The 18,702-nt window shown below is 40.7% G+C and overlaps 2 protein-coding genes across 9 annotated transcripts in view; both read right to left on the bottom strand.

Annotated features, from left to right (window-relative positions):
* Positions 1 to 12,551, bottom strand: part of LOC148803075 (putative disease resistance protein At3g14460) — a 34,886-nt gene extending 22,335 nt beyond the window's left edge. For 6 of the 8 annotated variants that reach the window (XR_016081464.1, XR_016081465.1, XM_088896828.1 and 3 more), the window contains exon 1: positions 9,874 to 11,392. Coding sequence is in view for 6 of the 8 variants with exons in the window: in XM_088896828.1 (XP_088752954.1) it covers positions 9,874 to 10,411 (538 nt within the window). In the remaining 2 variants the exon portion in view is untranslated. Of the gene's footprint in view, positions 1 to 9,873; positions 11,393 to 11,448; positions 12,258 to 12,357 lie in introns of those variants that run through there. The other 2 variants (XM_088896826.1, XM_088896827.1) reach the window with 2 other exon arrangements.
* Positions 10,453 to 11,412, bottom strand: LOC148803076 (disease resistance protein RGA2-like). The gene has a single exon (XM_088891293.1). The coding sequence runs from the start codon at positions 11,410 to 11,412 to the stop codon at positions 10,453 to 10,455; it is 960 nt and encodes a 319-aa protein (XP_088747419.1).
* Positions 12,552 to 18,702: the final 6,151 nt, after the last annotated feature.

Genomic DNA, 18,702 nt, shown 5'->3' with positions numbered 1-18,702 from the left:
GTTAAGGTGGTGAGAAGTGATAATGGAATAGAGTTTAAATCCTTGAAATCATATTTTGACGAGCAAGGGATTTTATTTTAGACTTCCTGTGCTGGAACACCACAACAAAATGGTCGTGTGGAGAGAAAGCATCGTCATATCTTGAATGTGGCAAGAACACTTAGGTTTCAAGCACATCTTTTGATCAATTTCTGGAGTGAGTGTGTTTTGATCGTAGGGTACTTGATTAATTGGACACCTTCGACCCTTCTTGGTGGTAAAACACCTTACGAGATGCTGTTTGGACAAAGTCCTTCTTATAAACATCTCAGAGTTTTTGGTTGCTTGTGTTTTTCAAATACTCGGGACCGTGACAAATTTGCCGCTAGGAGTAGGAAATGTGTCTTTGTTGGGTATCCTTTTGGGAAAAAGGGATGGAAATTATACGATCTTGAGTCTTGTGATTACTTCATCTCACGAGACGTGGTATTTAGTGAGGCCGAGTTTCCCTTTGCCACTCCAGAACATCAACCCTCAGTAACCAGTCCTCCTAGAGCCAAAGAAAATGTTGGTTGCCTTGGGCCACTCCTCCTGACATGGTATCTGAGTCACCTCATATAGAAGTCAGGGGGAGCAACACGATCAATGAAGAAGGACATCAAAACACGGGTAATGATGAGGAGGCAGATCCTCTTGATGAGACAAGGAGCCATACAGATTGCAGAAGTAATGAAACTTCAGCTGCTCCTCAGCCCACCACGGAGTTATTAAGCCGCGGACATCGAGAAAAGCGCCCCCCAGCTATTTACAAGACTTTGTCACACACATTGCTCATCATTTAGACCCCTTTGCCGTTCTCAGGTACTCCTTATCCCATAATTCATTATGTGACGTATGATAATTTTTTTGTGAAACAAAGGCATTTCTTGGCAGATGTTACTGCAGGCTAAGAACCTACTCGTTTCTCTGAGGCAATTACTGATGCTCGGTGGTGCGAGGCTATGCGCCAAGAGATACAGGCTTTGGAAGACAATGAGACATGGACCTTGGAAGACCTCCCACTTGGAAAAAAAGGCAATCGGGTGTAAATGGGTCTACAAAATCAAGTACAACTCTGATGGATCCATTGAAAGATTTAAAGCACAGTTGGTAGTCCTAGGCAACACTCAAGTTGAAGGTCTTGATTACAACGAGACCTTTGCCCCTGTGGCTAAAATGGTCACAGTTCAAACCTTCTTAGCAGTTGCTGCGACCCAACATTGGGAATTGCATCAGAAACTCACAATGAGCTCCAAGCCGGCACCATTGCGCCTTCCTATGTACGTACCAGTGAACAAGTTGCCGACATTTTCACAAAGGCTCTCAGACAAAAACTGTTTGATTTTTTCCTTCCCAAGCTAGGCATTCGCAATCCTCATGCACCACCTTGAGGGGGAGTATTGGACAAAGATAAGACTCGCGAGAGTCCCGGATAGGAAGTAGAGTCCCGGATAGACTCGTGTAAGTCCCGGATAAGAAGTCTTTTTTGTTTTGCTTTTCTTTTTTGATTAAGAAGACCTTGTTTTTAAAAAGTTTTGGAGAGCAAGGAACTCCATTATTTGTATATAAATATTATAAGGTATCAATGGAAAGGGCACCCTTTTGGCTTCCGGAATTTTTCAGAAAAAAAATAGCCATGAGATTGTGGACAAAATTAGAAAGCTTATATCAAACCAAGTCATTCCTAAATCATGTACTTTTGAAGATGTTGTATAGTTTGAGAATGAAGGGATGAAGGTTTCTAAACACTTGAACATCTTCCATTATATCATTGGTGTGAGGATGGAAGAGGAAGATAAGGTGGCACCTTTATTTTGTATTTTTCCAAATAATTACAACAGCTTGGTTAGAGCCTTGAGTTGCACCAAAGTTCACACTCTTTGCTTGAACGATAAGTGCAGTACTTTGCTAGCAAACAAGCTTCAAAAAACGGCATCTTTAAAGAGTTTGGAGGAGAGTGAAAATGAACCATTATGGCTAAAGCCCAACAACTTGAGCAGGATAACTCTTCAAACAAGAATTTAAGAAGTAAATCCAAGTACCTTTCAAAATGCAAGGGCCGACAAGGAAATGATAGTTGTTTGAATTATGGTAAGAAATATCACATGATGAAAGACTGTTGGAAAAGGAATAATTCAAAAAACAATTCAAACTGCGACAAAGGAAGTAGTTGGGAGAAGGATGGGACCGAGACAAAGGATGAAGCCAACCAGGTTGGTCCAAGAGTCAAAATTCGGGATAATTGAAGATGAGGTACTTATAGTTCATAGTAATATCATTTTCCATAAAAATAATTGAATTCTTCATAGTGGTGCTACTCATCACATGTGTTAACACATTCTTCGTTTTGCTCTTATCAACCTTGTTAAGTGGTTTCGTTTTGAAGGGAAATTGTAAATATTCAATTGAGGATGTTTGATGGAAATATTAGAAATCTTAAAACTGTGAGGCATGTACTAGGCTTGAAGAAAAGTTTGATTTCTGTATCAAAATTCCATTCAAGTGACTACAAATTCATCAGGTAAGGTGGAGTTCTTGACATTTCTAGTGGTGTTTTGGTTGTGATGGAAGGCATTTAGGTTGGAAATTTGTATAAGTTTCGTAGGAATGAGGTGGAGAAAGGATTGTACTAGGAATGAGCAAAGTATTTTGAATTTGTACGAATCATGTAACTCCAAAAAGTGACATTCAATTTGAACATGATGTGGATAGGAATGGTGGTGAAATTGAAGAAGACACTGAAAATCATCAGTAAGCACCATTGCTTTTACAAGACCATCCAAGAAGAGAGAGGAATTTACCAACTCTTCTCAAAGATTGTGTAGATCCTGCTACCATAGAAGCTTTGTAATAGAGGATAGTCAGCCTACTTGTTTTGATGAAACTATAGATGATAGTAATTTTTCAAATTGGAAGCAAGAATGAGTAAAAAAATTAATGCTTTTCACAAGAACCAAACTTAAGAGCAAGGTTATTTTGGAACACAAAAGAGCATAAGTAAGGAAAACTTTGCTGGAATTACGGTAAAATTGTTGCAATCTTGTAGGGGTGGTTGGAAGTAGATTTATCCATGGGTCAAGTTTAGGCCAAGCTATTTATTGTTGTCATCTTGGATCATCATGCCTAGATCTTTAATTGGCGACTGACCCTTATATAAAGCCCAAAGCTTGAGCCCAAGTCCAAAGTTCGATAAGGACATAAAAAATTCTACTTATAATCTAATCTAATAAGCTAATAATATATTAATTTAATAATAATTTAATAAACTAATATTATATATATTATATATTATTAACATACATTTTTATTATATATTATACTATCAGGCTGGGATTATTTGATAAAGTCAAAGTCCAATGCAAAACATAATTAGGCATGGTGCTTAGAACCCAAACCTAGGCCATGGCCCTAAAATTTTTTCCAAACATGATAAAAATGAGCTAAGTTGGGCCAGCCTGCTGGGTTACCTAGCCCATGAACATGTCTAAATAAAAGCTTAAAAGAAAAAAAAAAAAAAAATAGTTGAGGAAAAGAGTGTCAGTGGTGCTTAGTTCTCTAGAAGGTAAAAATAGGTAGTTGGAAGCAAGAGGAAATTTGGGTAGGAAAGGAGAAAGGTGTGTATAGTTGGTGGTATTGGCCCAAACCGGATTTCCTACTCACTACTCTCTACCCACACTCTACTCACCTTGAATTGCAACCATACATTACCATCTCATTTTGTGAGATGTGCGGCTTTGATAGTGGGATTTCCAAAGCTAACTTAGTTCGTATTTACGAAAGATAGCATCAATGCAGGATTTTTAATAACATTGTCTTCATAATGAATTTCAAGATGATGGAGACAATATTTATCATATAAGAGGCCCTGATATCATTGTCTTCATACAAGTCTACGATGATTCATTTGGCATGCATTTTTGCAATGTTCAAAATGGTCAATAAAGGAGGGATTGAATTATTTGATGATTAAGAAATATAGTTCAAAGTTTAAGAAATGTAATAAAGAAATCTTAATTCATATTGGAGGTGTACACCACCAGTTATGTATGAGAGGGTTAACAAACAAAAAAGCACAGCGGAAGTGTAATAAAATATGTTGGCGGCCTCTCAAATGGTAACATGAATATGAAGTTGGATTCTCTCCAACCCGGGGAGGATGATGTAGTACGAGATTCGGCCCAACTAAGTAAACAATTAGCAAGTTGGCTTCAACAAGCCATCTTAGTTCGTTTTTACCAAATTAGCGCCACTGTAGAGTTTCTATTTTAGTTCGTATTAACTAACTTAGCATTATAATGGGAGTTTTGGATGTGTTAATTAGGACTTTCATTTTGAGAACATTCAGTATGATTCTAATAAGGAATATTCAATTAGATTAGGAAACTTCCTTGTAGGAGGCATAAGGGTGTAAAGAAATCTATATAAAGAGAGCTAGGGCAACTTTATTGATTTTCTCTTAAGTATTCACTGGAGAATTGTTCTTCCTGTTCTTTTCGGCTTTGGTTCCTTTCTTTGAATCTTCTCTAAATGTGATTTGTTTCTGAATTGTGCCAACATACTAGGTTTCAGCTTAGTAAACATCTAGTAAACATTTACTAGGTTGGCTTCTGATGACCTATGTTAGTTCAAATTTACCAAGATAGCATTAATGCTGGATTTTTGTATCTATCTATCTTGGTTCACAGTTATCAAGTTAGCATCACAATGGGATTTCTGAATTTTTATTCAATTATGACAATAAAGAGTGTTTTATAAGATTAGGAAACTTTCTTGTAGGAGGCATAGGGGAGTAAAGAAGTCTATATAAATAGTAGCTAGGCCAAAAGCTAGGTAGTTTTGTTGATTTTCTATGTGTTTATTAAAGACTTGATCTTCCTATTTATTTCAACTTTGGTTTTATTTGTAGCTTCTCTAAATGTTATTTATTTTCGAATTTCACCACTAATGCAGTACAGGATTCGGTCCAACTGAGTAAACATTTACTAGGTTGGCTTTTAACAACTTTAGTCAATTTGTATTTACCAAAATAGCATTGACGCCAGATTTTTGTATCTATCTTGGTTCACATTCACCAAGTTAGAGTTACTACAAGATTTCCAAATTTGTATTCAATTAGGACTTCTTTTGTAGGAGACATAAGGGTGTATAGAGAAGTCTATATAAAGAGTAGCTAAGCCAAAAGCTAGGGTAGTTTTGGTTGATTTTCTTTTAGGTATTTAGTGAAGAGTTGTTCTTTCTATTTATTCTGGCTTTAGTTGTTTTCTTTGAAGTTTCTCTGAACGTGATTTGTTGATGAACTACACTATTTGGCATCCGAGCACAAGTTTGATCATTCTCTGGATTATGGTTCTTAAAAAGAAACAAGTGGTTCACATCATGGAATAGGAAATCAACAATAAAACACAAAAAGAGGTGGCAAACTTGAGAAGACAAGTCTATGCACTTGCTCAAGAGTTTAGATCACTATCGTTCTTGTTCCAAAAACGGGGATAATGGTTTCAATGTAAGTTCCTCCACTCGTTCCTTTTCATCATCAAGGTGATCAATTGTAGTTGTGGATGGTAACTAGAAAAAGTGGGAAACGGGTCTCAAGATTGAGATCCCAAAGTTTCATGGAGGTTCCTTCACTTTTTATTAATCATCTTCAAGACAAGCAACTAAGGTGGCTGTAGTTGCAAGTGGTGATCATAAGCAGTGGGAAACAAATCTCTAAATCGACTTTCCAGAGTTTCATAGAGGTATAAATCCAATCGAATTCAAATCTTATGACTTTATTGATTGGTTTAATATTGCTGAGGACTGTAATAAAAATATTGTGTGACCATTCTCCTCAACATATGTTGAAGAACAATATATTGGTTAGAAGAAACCTCCAATCTATGATAAACAACCCATTACTCAAGAGGAATATGTTATCCTTCATAGTGAATTTCAAGATGATGGAGACAATATTTATCATACTAGAGGCTTTGACAATATTATCATCATACAAGTCTATGAAGTTCCACATTGATATGTAACTGTACATTATTCAAAATGGTTAATAAAAGAGGAATTGAATTATTTAAAGATTAAGAAACATGGTTCAAAGATTAAGATATATAATGAATAAATCTTAATTCATATTGGAGGTTTATATCATCAATTATCTATCAGATGGTTAGAAACAAAGAAGTACAGCATAAGTGCAACAACATGTGTTGGTGGCACTCAAATGGTAACATGAATATGAGGTTGGATTCTCTTCAACCTAGGGAGGATGATGCAAAATAGAAGGAGGTTAATAAGTTCTATGCAAGTTAGGACCACTATAAGACACATAAGAAGTGGAGATGACGCCACTAACCCAAATTAGTAAATATTTATTAAAATAGCATTATTATGGAATTTCTATCTTACTTCACATTATCAAGTTAGCGTCAATTTCTATCTTAGTTTGTATTTACCAAGTTAGCATTACAGTGAGATTTTTGAATATATATTCAATTAAGGACTTTCTTTTTGAAGAGATTTAGTAGGATTATAATGAGTGTTTTATTAGATTAGGAAACTTCCTTCTAAGAGGTATAAGGTTGTAAAGAAGTCTATATAAAGAATAGTTAGGGAGTTCTGTTGGTTTTTTTTCTGAAGTATTTAGTGAATTACATAATTGTTTCATATTCTAAACAATATATTTTCTCTGAATTACTGCTTAAATTGGACACTTATGAGACTCATATTAGTTTTAGAATGTTCTTAGCCATTGAATAGACTTATGGGGGTTATCTTGATAAGGCTAACACTAGTGTGCTGCTGAATTGGTAGAATAGCTTGTCTCAACTACTAGGGTTAAATCTCAAGCATAGCCAGTGAGTGTTTAGAAAAAATACTAAAATCGGACCAATTTTCAGTTATGTTGTAGACCTTGGAGATAGATGGGCAAAACTAGAAAGTTGCACTTAACTTTAGATTTGATTGTGATACTACACTAGGTATTAAACTAAGTTGCCTTTAATGTACTAAATAGTGAGATCCATCAAGGGTCAAATACCTGGATAAAGTGAATACCAGGCTTTACAATCTTTCTAATGGATGCCTAAACTGTCGACAGTGAGTGTGACATTACATTATGAAAAATGTATTTATATGCTATATTATTATTTTATGAAAAAGATTTGCAAAAGGTTTTGATCGTATGATCAATCTATGCAGAGAGTGTGACATTACAGTTAGGGAAGAGATTCTTTACTATGGGTAGTGTTTTCATAATTATGGGCCAAGAGGTTAGGTGTAAGAAACCATTATTAAGCTGATTACCTAATGAACTTTATTATACAAAAGTCCATTATCCTTAGATCTTCATAGAATAGTTGAATCCAATGATCATTTATGTGTAAATGTTGGGCCCAAACTGAGGCCAAGTTGACTGGGTCAGGGGTTCATTGCCCTTGAGCAGTGGATTCGGTGTAACCTCTACCAAAGGTGGGGCCAAACCCTTATGGACTAGTATAAGACCTTTTTGGGTCCCACGCTATGCAATAATCAAGCCTAAAGTGGCCATGCAACACCTTAGGACGTGAATGGTCATAGATCTGGGTGTGGATCACCTATCCTCTTAACAAGATAATGCTTATCAATTAAAGATAAACTCCTTAGCCAAATTTGATTTGGATCAGCTCCTGAGAAAGAGGGGAGAGTCCAATTCAACTACTTTTCTCCACTCTCTTGCTCTCTTCTCTTCTCCCATGCTTTCCAGAAACCTTAAGTTGATCTAGCCTTGATAAGGGCTGATTTTTATCAGTCATCCACTATGATTTTGCAAAAAAAACATCAAGGTATAGCAGGTTCACATACTCTCGTTGATTCAAGCAAGTTGGGGACCAGTTTTTGTTGAAACGGTGCTATTGAATCGATTTTACATACACACTACCCCATTTTCAATGGAGGCCAATTTTAGGACTACTATTGGGCGTGAACTATCACTTTGGGAGTTGTACACTGTGGTCTCTATAGGCACAATCAATTTTAATTTGGGTTTCAAATTTGGCCCATTTCAGTGTAAGATCAATCTTGAAATTTCAGATTTCAAAATCATCGAGATATTAGTTACTAGGTTGGGTTAGAAAATTTTTGAAAATTCGACCATCCATTAAACTAGATTCAGCCATGTCAATTTTGATTTCTAACCCTTCCAACATCTTCTTCATAGATTGAAGGTTTGTTCCAATCAACATATTGTTCTTCAAGAGAATGGCCACATATGATTTTCATTACAATCCTGAACAATATTTTAGACCAATAAATAAAGTCATTAGATTTGGATTTGTTTTCCACTACTTTTGATCACCACCCTCAAATATAACGACCTTGGTTGTTTGCCTTGATGATGATAAAGAACAAGTGAAAGAACCTCCATGAAACTTTGGCATTTCAATCTTGAGTTGCTTGCCTTGATGATGAAAAGGAATGAGTGAAAGCACTTGTGTCGAAGTCACTATGCTCTGTTTTAGAACGAGAATGTAGCGATCTTAACTCGAGTAAGTGTATTGACTTGTCTTCATAACTTCATCACTTCTTTTTGTGTTTTGTTATTGAGTTTCTACTCCAAGATCTGAGCCACTTGTTTGTTCTGATACCAAATGGTGTAGTTTGGAAAAAAATCACGTTTAAAGAAGATTTAAAGAAAACAACTAAAGCTGAAACAAACAAGAAGAACAACTATTCATTGAATAATTAAGAGAAAATCACCAAAACTACCCTAGCTTTTGACTATTCTTTATATGAATTTATTTACACCCTTTTGCCTCCAAAAAGGAACTTTCCTAATCTAATAAAACAATTGCAATCTTATTAAATCTTTTTAAAAAGAAAGTCTTAATTGAATACAAATTTGGAAATCCTACCATAACTCTATCTAGGTAAATGTGAATGAAGAAAGAAATTCTACAATGGAGCTAACTTCGTAAAAACGAACTAAGATGGTTGTTGAATCCAACTTAGTTGAGCCGATTCCCATACTGCATCAGGTTTGTACTGGTTTGGCAAGTGAGGCGAAAGTGTAGCCAATTTTGGGGAAGGTGATAAGCAATCTCTAACAAAATAAAAACACATGGTCTGGGCTAGAGAAGGAATAAGGGGAAGAGATTGAAGAAGAGCTAAAGCTTAGAAGAGGATCTCTTTGAGTATGGGGAACTTATAAGGATGTTGAAAATTAAGGAAACTCATAGATCTTTATGTGGACATGGTCCACACTATCTGACCATTGTTGTTAACTAACTTTTGTTTGGGTGTGGTTTTTGATCGGAGATTTTCTGTGAGCAATTGTTTTGACATGGGCCATGTTAATTTGGGTCAGACCCGGTTGTGTTTTGGTTGTTGGGTCTTGTGGTGCTTTTTTGAGTAGATGATATTTAGCATTTATGTTAGGCCCTTGCTTGTTTTAATTGGGTTTTGAGGACCAATCTCTCTTGTATCTAGTATTTTTTTTTTCTTTTTTTATTTAATAAATTATTGTTATTCATGTGAAAAGTAACAAGAGTACAAAGTGTTGATTGGATGCTTACTTTGAACTGCTGATTTGTGTCCAAAGTCCCAAAGAAGTAGAACGATGAACAGTGAAGAAAGAGAATCAAAACATGAATACTTTCATAATTTTATCTAGTTTATGGGAGTTATGCTTAAATGTATATTTCCAGAAATTCAGATGCTAGTACATTTAAAAATTAAGCATGAATATCCCAAAGTACAGGGTACCTATATTAAATTTAGCCTATAAAAGAAAATAAAATTGTGTCATGATGAAAATAAAAGAAATCTTAATAAAGTTATATGCTTATGTAATTAAAGTAATCAATATGGTAAGATCAGGACTCATACCTTGAGAATGTTCTGTTTTGATACCAGAAATCTGTTTGTAATGAATCCATATATCTGGGACTCTAGCTATCTTATGCCAATCTTCGCCTTTTCCCTTCCGACATCGTTTTTCAAGTTTTGGGCTCTCCGCGATAATTAGTGATCGAAGATTTGGTGGTGCTCCATCTGGTAGTGATGAGATTTTAGGGCAGAGAGTAACTTCTAGATGTCGCAGAGATGGGAGCCATTCAAGCATCGGAAGAGTAGTGAGCTTGGGGCAGTCAGTGATGGTAAGTTTGTGGAGGCGAGGCATGTCACCCACTTCTATTTCCCACCACTTCCTCAATTCGTGCATGCCATCAAGTTCCAGTTTCATCAACCTTGGAAACTCTGGAATCCCAAACAACCCATAATTATTTATTTCTTTTAGTGCATGCATTTCTTCAATGCACAATGATGTGAGGTTTGGAAGTTTTCCCAAAGATGGAAGATGTGTACACCTCCCGCAACCGATAAGGATGATTGTCGTAAGACACCAGAAACCTGAGATGCTCAACATCAACCATCCTGGAAATGTGGAACCACTGTAATGCAATATCTTTAATTCTTTGACTTCAGGGGAGGCTCAAGATTGCTAAGCACGTGCTTTGCTTTATCACCCCACTCTACCCTTCTCCATTGGAACTCTAATTTTGTAAGGTACCATTTGTCCTGTAAACGCACTCTTTCAGCTTCGTCTCCATCCATGACATTCTCAAGGTTTAAGATGGCAAGTGATCCTCGAAGCTTGTTTAGGTTTCTCAACTCTTCAATTCTACATCCTTCTTCCCTTCCCACGACAAATGTGCCCAATTTTCTTAGGTTTGTTAACTTACCAATGCTTGGGGGCATGGATGTTAGTTGACGAGCTCCCTCTAAATCAAGATGTCGAAGGCTCAACATCTTTGATATGCTATTGGGTAACTCAATAAGTTCTGAACAATATCTGAGGTTCAATGTTAGGAGATGATTGAGGCTACATATGGAATCTGGTAAGATTGTGATGGGAGTATAGGAGAGGTCTAGAAATGCTAGATGCTTCAAGTTTTCAATGGATGTTGGTAACTCCATGATGCAAGTGCCACTCAAATCTACAACACTTAAGAATCTCAGTCTGAGAAAAAGATCGGGAGGGACTTGCCTGATGCGGCTCCGGTGGTTTTCTTCGTTTAGTAAAATAAGGGTTCGCAGCATCTCGGATTCATAGAGTGATTTAAAAATCGCCGTATCATTACTGTGGTGGAGCAGCAACAAGGAATGCAACGTCGTTGCAGTTGGCTCGCGGTCCGCCGTTGTTACAAACACATCTGGACAGCTTTGCTGGACTAGATCATACACATCATCGGGGACTTTGTACCTCGGAATACCGTTTGGATACACAAGAGATGATCTCTGAAACAGAGAATTCCACAACAATTTCACAAAAATATCTCTACCTTTATCCTCCTTCAGATATCGATCAGGGAGTACAAGGCCTCCGGCAATCCATAACTGGATCAACTTTTCCCTCCTCAAATTCATACCGTTTAGGAAATAGACAGGAATAGTAAAAAGCACCTCTTTATAGATTCAGGTAGCAAGTTGAATTTGTGACCAATCTGCGGTGTGGTAATAATTTGTGTAGATGCTACTCGACTAGTACTGGATGAGTAAGGTAGCTCTTCTTTGGATTTTTCCTCATCTGAAGTTGCAGCTTTAATTTCCTTTGCAACCATTTCTAGTAGGCCGGAGAGGTCGTCAAACACAAATATTTTTTCATTAATTGTGTTGATGTGGTCAAGCAAATCTTTTCTGTCCCTTTGATTGCTTGGCACTGACAATAAAACTTCTCTAATGCCGTCAAAAATTTCCCATAGATTTTGAAGGAGAATATAGAACTCTATAGGCTGAGACTGAACCATCAGATGGGATTTCTAATTTTTCTTCGGCCACGTCCTTGGTTGCTGACGGGAAGCTCAGCAGAGCCTCTTTTAACCTAGATAGACGAGGAATTACGGTGCAGATAAGATTTAAATCCTTCCATTCATCTAGCTTTTCTGTAATAGTGCTGATATGTCCGAGTAGATCAGGACGGGCTAAATCAACGGCCGCCTGCACCGAAATCTGGTCCCGTTTGGCCCCGGATTTTTTAGTTATATGGCCCCCCGCGAATAAACTGGGCTTTGGGTCGTCGTTTGCCTTCGACTTTGAGCAGATGAGAAAAATCCTTCGAATCCATAGCATATGTTGCAGAGTCAAAACGAGGTCATGCGTTACCGAGACTCCCTCTTCCCTCCCCCAACTTATCTTTCTCTGTGTTGCACTCCAGACTCCACCCTGGTCTCCCCTGGAGGTGATTGTCGAAATGAATGAAAGGGAAGGAACAACTGAATAAATTTCGATAGAAAGCGGAAGATTAAATCTTACAATTTATGAAAATTAAAGCAAATATAAATAGAACTAGAGAAGACGAAAAAACATATGTACCTGAATAAAAGGACAGTAATGGAGTCCAGAAGCTATTGACAAACTCCGGCAGGATAGATCTCTCCAACAAGCAAAATCATGAGAAGTTTTTGGCTGTTTGGAGAAAAAACAGCCTGGGCTGTTTTAAAGCCTCATGGCACGTTAATCGAGTCGGGATCTGCTAACGATAAAATGTTCAAAACTGTTCACACATCTCACCATGAGTCTGTAAGACTGTAGCCCACCATACCTGTGATTTGTGGACACGGTCCACGTTGGAATGAGACCGGATCTGCTCCTCACTACTGGCGCCTCACACTCACATCCTACCACTTATTTAATTATTATTCACGGGGATGTTCTCAATGCACGGTGGATGTACATGTAAAGGCGCCCATTCGTGAGAGCAGACCCCGTTTCCGTCGGAATGTGTTAAAATAGATTTTTTTTTTTTTTTTTTTTTTTTTGTGAGTAGATTTGGCGGACTCACCTCAACATGGTGGAAGGGGGGGTATTTCACCCTTTTATAACATATTGGTAATTGCTTCGGTAAAAAAAAAAAAAAATCAGACTAGTCATTTTAATTCTTTTGCACTTAATAGCCAATACCAAAAAAATTCTATCTATTAATGGTATATTCTAAAATGTAATTATCCATGTCAACTCACTACAAGAAACTAGGTTTGGCCTGTGGAAATTTTAGGCAGTTATTTAAGAGGGTATTCTTTAGTATCGAATTATAGATAGAAATTGGTGGATATAGATTGATCCATGCTACTACACCTTGTGGTAAGGATCAATCTATATCACACCATAATCTACAACTATTCAAATTATGTGGATTGGATCAATTAATACTTTGCACTCATTTGGCAAATAATTATTTTGGTGTTTTTTCGGTCTCGGTGGCTATGGCCTGGAGGCTGTGTAGGCTAGAAAAGGCCTCATCCTCGACATGGGCGGGAGTGGTATGTTAGCCTATGTCGCGCTCATGAGATCAGGTTGGACATCAAGTGGGCATTCGGCCATTTCTTTGACATGATGCGTGATTGTCTCTCTGCGTGGGCTAACATGGGCCATCTCAAGAACAAGCTGATTGCCCTTGGATGACCAACTTGTGCATGGACTAATCGCCCCTCAAACGAAAGAGGTCTCTTATCCCTAAACCAATTTGGATAGACCAAGGGAATCGGTAGAGATATGGGGGCTATGATACCACAAAGATCTCCGAGGGGCCTCCAAATGATGCCCAATCATGATGAATTTAGAATGAGGTGACAACCAGGCTGATGTTGCAACTCCAATGGAACATGCCATCTAAAGACAAGTAATGCACCACTTGGCGAGCCAAGCATTGCGATAATAGGTATGATGGATTGACTGCACACACACGAATTTTCAGAAACATGTAGAAATCTTTCTACCTTTCAAAAGATATAATTCAAGAAAAGACATGACCTTTCGTTTTAGACCTCCCAAGCTTAATCGCAAAGGAATAACATTGGAAATTGATGTAATCGTTTCTGGTTACGTATCAATTTTTGTGATGTATCAATTTTTTTTGGCTAAGTGCCTTGTCATTTGACCTATTCCCAGGAGAGGATGGTGGAGCTCCCCGATGGTGAATTGTCCGATGGTGAACTGCCCGATGGTGAGCTACTTGGTGACGAACTCCCCCGGTGGTCAGCTACCCGGTGACAAGCTACTTGGTGACGAGCTCCCCGGTGGTGATCTACCCGGTGACGAGCTACTTGGTGACGAGCTCCCTGGTGGTGATCTACCCGGTGACGAGCTCCCCGGTGGTGAGCTACCCGGTGACGACCTCCCCGGTGGTGAGCTACCTAGTGACGAGCTCCCTAATGGCTAACCGCCCGAGGGAGAGTTATGCCGAGCCGGGGGAGAGCTATGCCGAGTTGGGGAGAGTTATGGCGAGCTCCCCGATGGCGAACTGCCCGGGAGAGAGCTATGCTGAGCTCCTCGGTGGTGAGCTACTTTGGTGGACTCGTCATTTGACTTGCTCCTAGGTGGCCCGTAACTCAGAGGATGGTGGAGCTCCCTGGTGTAGCGCAACCCAACCGCCCTCTCGCATGAGGTGATCTCCTCTCCTTTGTAGGCGGCGGGAGCCGAGGGACCTCCGAGAACTCCATCTTTTCCTCCTCTTTGTAGGCGGCGGGAGCCGAGGAACCTACGAGAACTGAACTAGGGGGCCCAGGGGTATTTACCCGACAGGGACTCTCCGATGCCTAAGTTAGCACTCCGATTGTCGAGAGCTTGAAGATGATATTAGAGGAATGAGAGAGGTAGAGAGCAGGGATTAGCTCCATTTTTTCATTCTCTTCCCTTGCCTTTGAGGGTTGGAGTCCTTATATAGTGGTGTCTTGTCAAATTAGGCGTGACCACCTCTGTCAAGTCGGGCATAATTGCCTCTCGTTTCTCCGCCACCGCCGTCACCGTCGGAGCTGAGGCGGCGGGTGCAGGCAACCGTAGCAGAGTACGGCTCTACCGGGCAAGGCGCCGCTTGGCGAGAGACGTGGGCACAGGTCTCCGGATCCGTCAGGTACGGTTGTCGCTAGGAGATCTTCCCGTGATACGCCAAATTGCTCTTCTGTATCGAGCTACCCTACAAGTGGCGAGCTGCCGGGGGAGCTATGCCGAGCTGCTTGTGGCGAGCTCAGCCGAGCCGCTTGTGGCGAGCTCAGCCGAGCTACCCGGCTCCTTGGTGGCGAGCTCCTTGGAGAGCTGCCTAGCTCCTTGGCGAGCTCTTTGGTGAGCTACCGAGCTCCTTGGCGAGCTCCTTGATATCGGTGGGCATATCTTATGGGTTGCCAGGTCGGCTAGGTCGAGTCGTGTGCCAAGCTGATCCAGGTCGGATCATGTGTCGGGCTAATCCAGGTCGGCTAGGTCGGCCAGGTCGGATCATGTGCTAAGCTGATCCAGGTCGGCCAGGTCGCGCAGGCCACGCCAGGCCGGTGCCCGGGTGGGACACCAACTTGGTAAGTTGTTGCCTGGGTGTCGCCTAGTTGTCACGAGGTGCCACGTGTCACAATTTCACCGGAGGGCCAAATCTGCCCTCATCATTTGCCCCCCACTCCCGAGCCGAGAGTAACTCGGTGAAGGGAGTATTCTTCTTTTGGCCTCGTAAGTCGACGAGCTAGTAAATGCCGATCCAATTCCTTAGGCCTTGGGAGTCGTCTGTATGTGGCGAGCTGCTTGCAAGTAGCAAGTAGCCTGTAAGGTGAGGAGGTCTCTGCCAGTTCAGTAGTGTAGCCCTTAGGCTTTGGGGGCAACTTATAGTTCACTTTTGCTGATTTTGCCCATGCCGAGGAAGCAACTGGGTATTTAGCAATAATGTGGCCTGTAGGCTTTGGGAGCGACTTGTAGTCCACTCTTCTTGACTTTGCCCTTGCCGAAGAGGCAACTGGGTCTTAAGCAGTAATGTGGCTTGTAGGCTTTGTCCCGTGAGGTGCCGAGCTACCCGTGAGGTGTAGGGCTAACCAGGTGCCGAGTTGACTAGGTGTTGAGCTGCCCGTGAGGTGTCGGGCTGACTAGGTGCCGAGCTACCCGTGAGGTGCCGAGATACCCGAGGTGTCGGGCTGACCGGGTGTTGAGCTACCCGTGAGGTGCCGAGCTACCCGAGGTGTCAAGCCGACCAGGTGCCGAGTTACCCGTGAGGTGCCAAGCCGACCAGGTGCCAAGCTACCCGAGGTGTCGGGCTGACCAGGTGCCGAGCTACCCGTGATTGTGATGAATCAGCCTTGTAATGCGGTCACCCACTCCTACAAGAAGCTACTAGGAGCTCGACCTTCAGGGGCAGCACTACTAACTTTAGGTCACCAACTCACACGGGAGCCTTGGAAGGCTCTACCAACATGGGTGCCTATTTAGTTCGTTGGCTGCCAACCCCTCGCGGAAGCAATGAAGAGCTCATCTTTGTAGAAGGGACCTTGCGGAGAGGACTGATGAGGTTTTATCTGAATTGAAAGTAAGGTTGGTAGAGCTACTTAGTCTGTTAGTTCACCGCATAGTCTTTGAGTTCATAAAAAATGTAAACTATAAAGTGATAGCTTCAATTTCTAAAAAGTGAGAACTTAGCTTTCCGGGACTTAACTTTGGACTGGAAAGAAACCAAGTGTCGACACTTGAAGATTTGGGGTTGTCCAAGCACACATTAAAAGAACGAGTGCAGACAAGATGGAATCCAAGACCAGCCGTTGCCTATTAGTAGGCTACCCAAAAGGCTCTGTAGGTTACCTATTCTATGACCCAAGTGAGCAGAAAGTGTTATGCGGACAAAATGCACAATTCTTGGAAACCGATTATATCCTGGACACCCATCGTTAGGAAATAGTCCTTGATGATGAGAGTTCAGGAGCAGTGGGAGATGTCCCACAAGTTCTAGGTAGTGACCAACCAAGAAGATCCACTCGGGTATCCAGGCCACCAGTTCGTTATGGTTATGACCAGGATAGTTACCTGGTGGAAACCTTGACTAGTGAGGTGGACATAGATTCCCAGAAGTGGGTGGAGGCCATGAGAGCAGAGATGGACTCAATGGAGACCAATGGAGTCTGGACTCTAGTAGATTCACCCTCTCGGGGTAAAAGCAATCGGTTGCAAATGGATTTACAAGAGGAAGAAGGGCCCCGATGGTAGGGTTGAGACCTTCAAAGCTCAACTGGTGGCGAAAGGGTACACTCGGAAAGAGGGCATCGATTATGAGGAAACCTTTTCGCCCGTGGCCATGCTTAAATCCATTAGGATCCCGCTAGCTGTAGCAGCATACCATGATTATGAGATTTTGGAAAATGGATGTCAAAACTGCATTCCTGAATGGAGATCTTACCGAAGATATCTATATGCAGTAGCCGCAAGGCTTCATTGTTGCAGGACACGAAAACATGGTATGTAAACTTAACAGATCCATTTATGGACTTAAGCAAGCTTCTAGAAGTTGGAACATCCGTTTTAACTCTGCCGTCAAATCGTTTGACTTTGAGTAGGATCCAGATGAACCCCGTGTCTACAGGAAGTACAGTGGAGATAAGGTTACCTTCTTGGTTCTGTATATAGATGACATTCTACTCATTGGGAATGATGTAGGAATGTTAACTACGGTGAAAGTATGGCTATCACAACAATTCTCCATGAAAGATCTTGGAGAAATCTCCTATATACTGGGTCTTCGACTCTATAGAGATAGATCGAAGCGGATAATAGGATTATCCCAATCTGCTTACATTGACAAAATAGTCAAAAGATATAGCATGGAAAACTCCAAGAAAGGAAATGTTCCTTTCAGGCACGGAGTCACTCTCTTCAAGAAGATGTCTCCCAAAACTTCCGAGGAGATTGATGGCATGAAAGACGTTCCCTATGCCTCAACCGTAAGGAGCATCATGTATGCCATGCTGTGCACTCGTCTTGACATAGCCCAGGTAGTGACTATAGTAAGCAGATTTCAGGCCAACCCGGGGCAGGAGCATTGGATTGCTGTGAAAAACATACTTAAGTACCTTCGAAGGACAAAAGAGCTTTGTCTAGTGTTCGACGGTAGCTCACTTGCAGGTCCAAGGGTATACAGATGCCGATTTCCAGTCGGATCCGGATGATAGAAAGTCTACATCTGGATATGTTTTCACGATAGGATCATGTGCTGTTTCCCGAATGTCAGCAAACAAGGGTCCTAAGTAGCAAATTGAAAGTCCACAACCAATGCCGAACACATTGTCGTAAGTGAGGCTGCCTTATGAATGAAAGTGTTTATTCCTAAATTTGGAATTCAGCACATCATCCATTCCACCGTTGTATAACAACACTGGACCTACGGGAGGATGATGATAAGAGGTAGCATCAGCGGAGAATATGATAGACTCATTGACAAAGCCACTATCACAGAAAGTGTTTGAGAAACACGTGGAAAGCATGGGACTCCGGCTAGTACCTGATTAGACTTAAGTGCAAGTGGGATCTGTTAGACAGTTTTGTATGCCCTTAGCTTCAATCAGAATGATGTACTTTATGAGTTTATTGTAAATGAATAAAAGTGCATATTTGATTCATGTTCCCTTAGTATGTTTCTGTGTAATACCCTTAAACTGGACACTTAATGAGACTCGTGTTAGTTTAGAATGTTCACAGCCAGTGGGTCGGTCTGAGGAGATCTGTCCTGACAAGGCTGACACTGTGGTGCCACCAAGTCGGTTGGGGTGGCCTGTCTCAGCTACCAGGGTGAGACCCTAGGCACATACAGTGTAAGATTATTTGAATCTTTTAACTGGACCAGATTTTCAGTATTGCCCTGGATCTTGGAGATTGATGGGCAAAACTGGAAAGTTACACCCGACCCCTAGACTCGATTATGATACT

This window comes from Nelumbo nucifera, chromosome 1, assembly GCF_055504915.1.
Source record: "Nelumbo nucifera cultivar China Antique chromosome 1, China Antique-T2T, whole genome shotgun sequence".
NCBI lineage: Eukaryota > Viridiplantae > Streptophyta > Magnoliopsida > Proteales > Nelumbonaceae > Nelumbo > Nelumbo nucifera.
The sequence above is the reverse complement of the archived record's forward strand: the minus strand, read 5'-3'. Positions and strand labels throughout refer to the sequence as shown.

Excerpts from the sequence above, each read along its gene's own strand:
- LOC148803076 (XM_088891293.1), bottom strand. The coding sequence starts at position 11,412 with ATGAATTTGAGGAGGGAAAAGTTGATCCAGTTATGGATTGCCGGAGGC.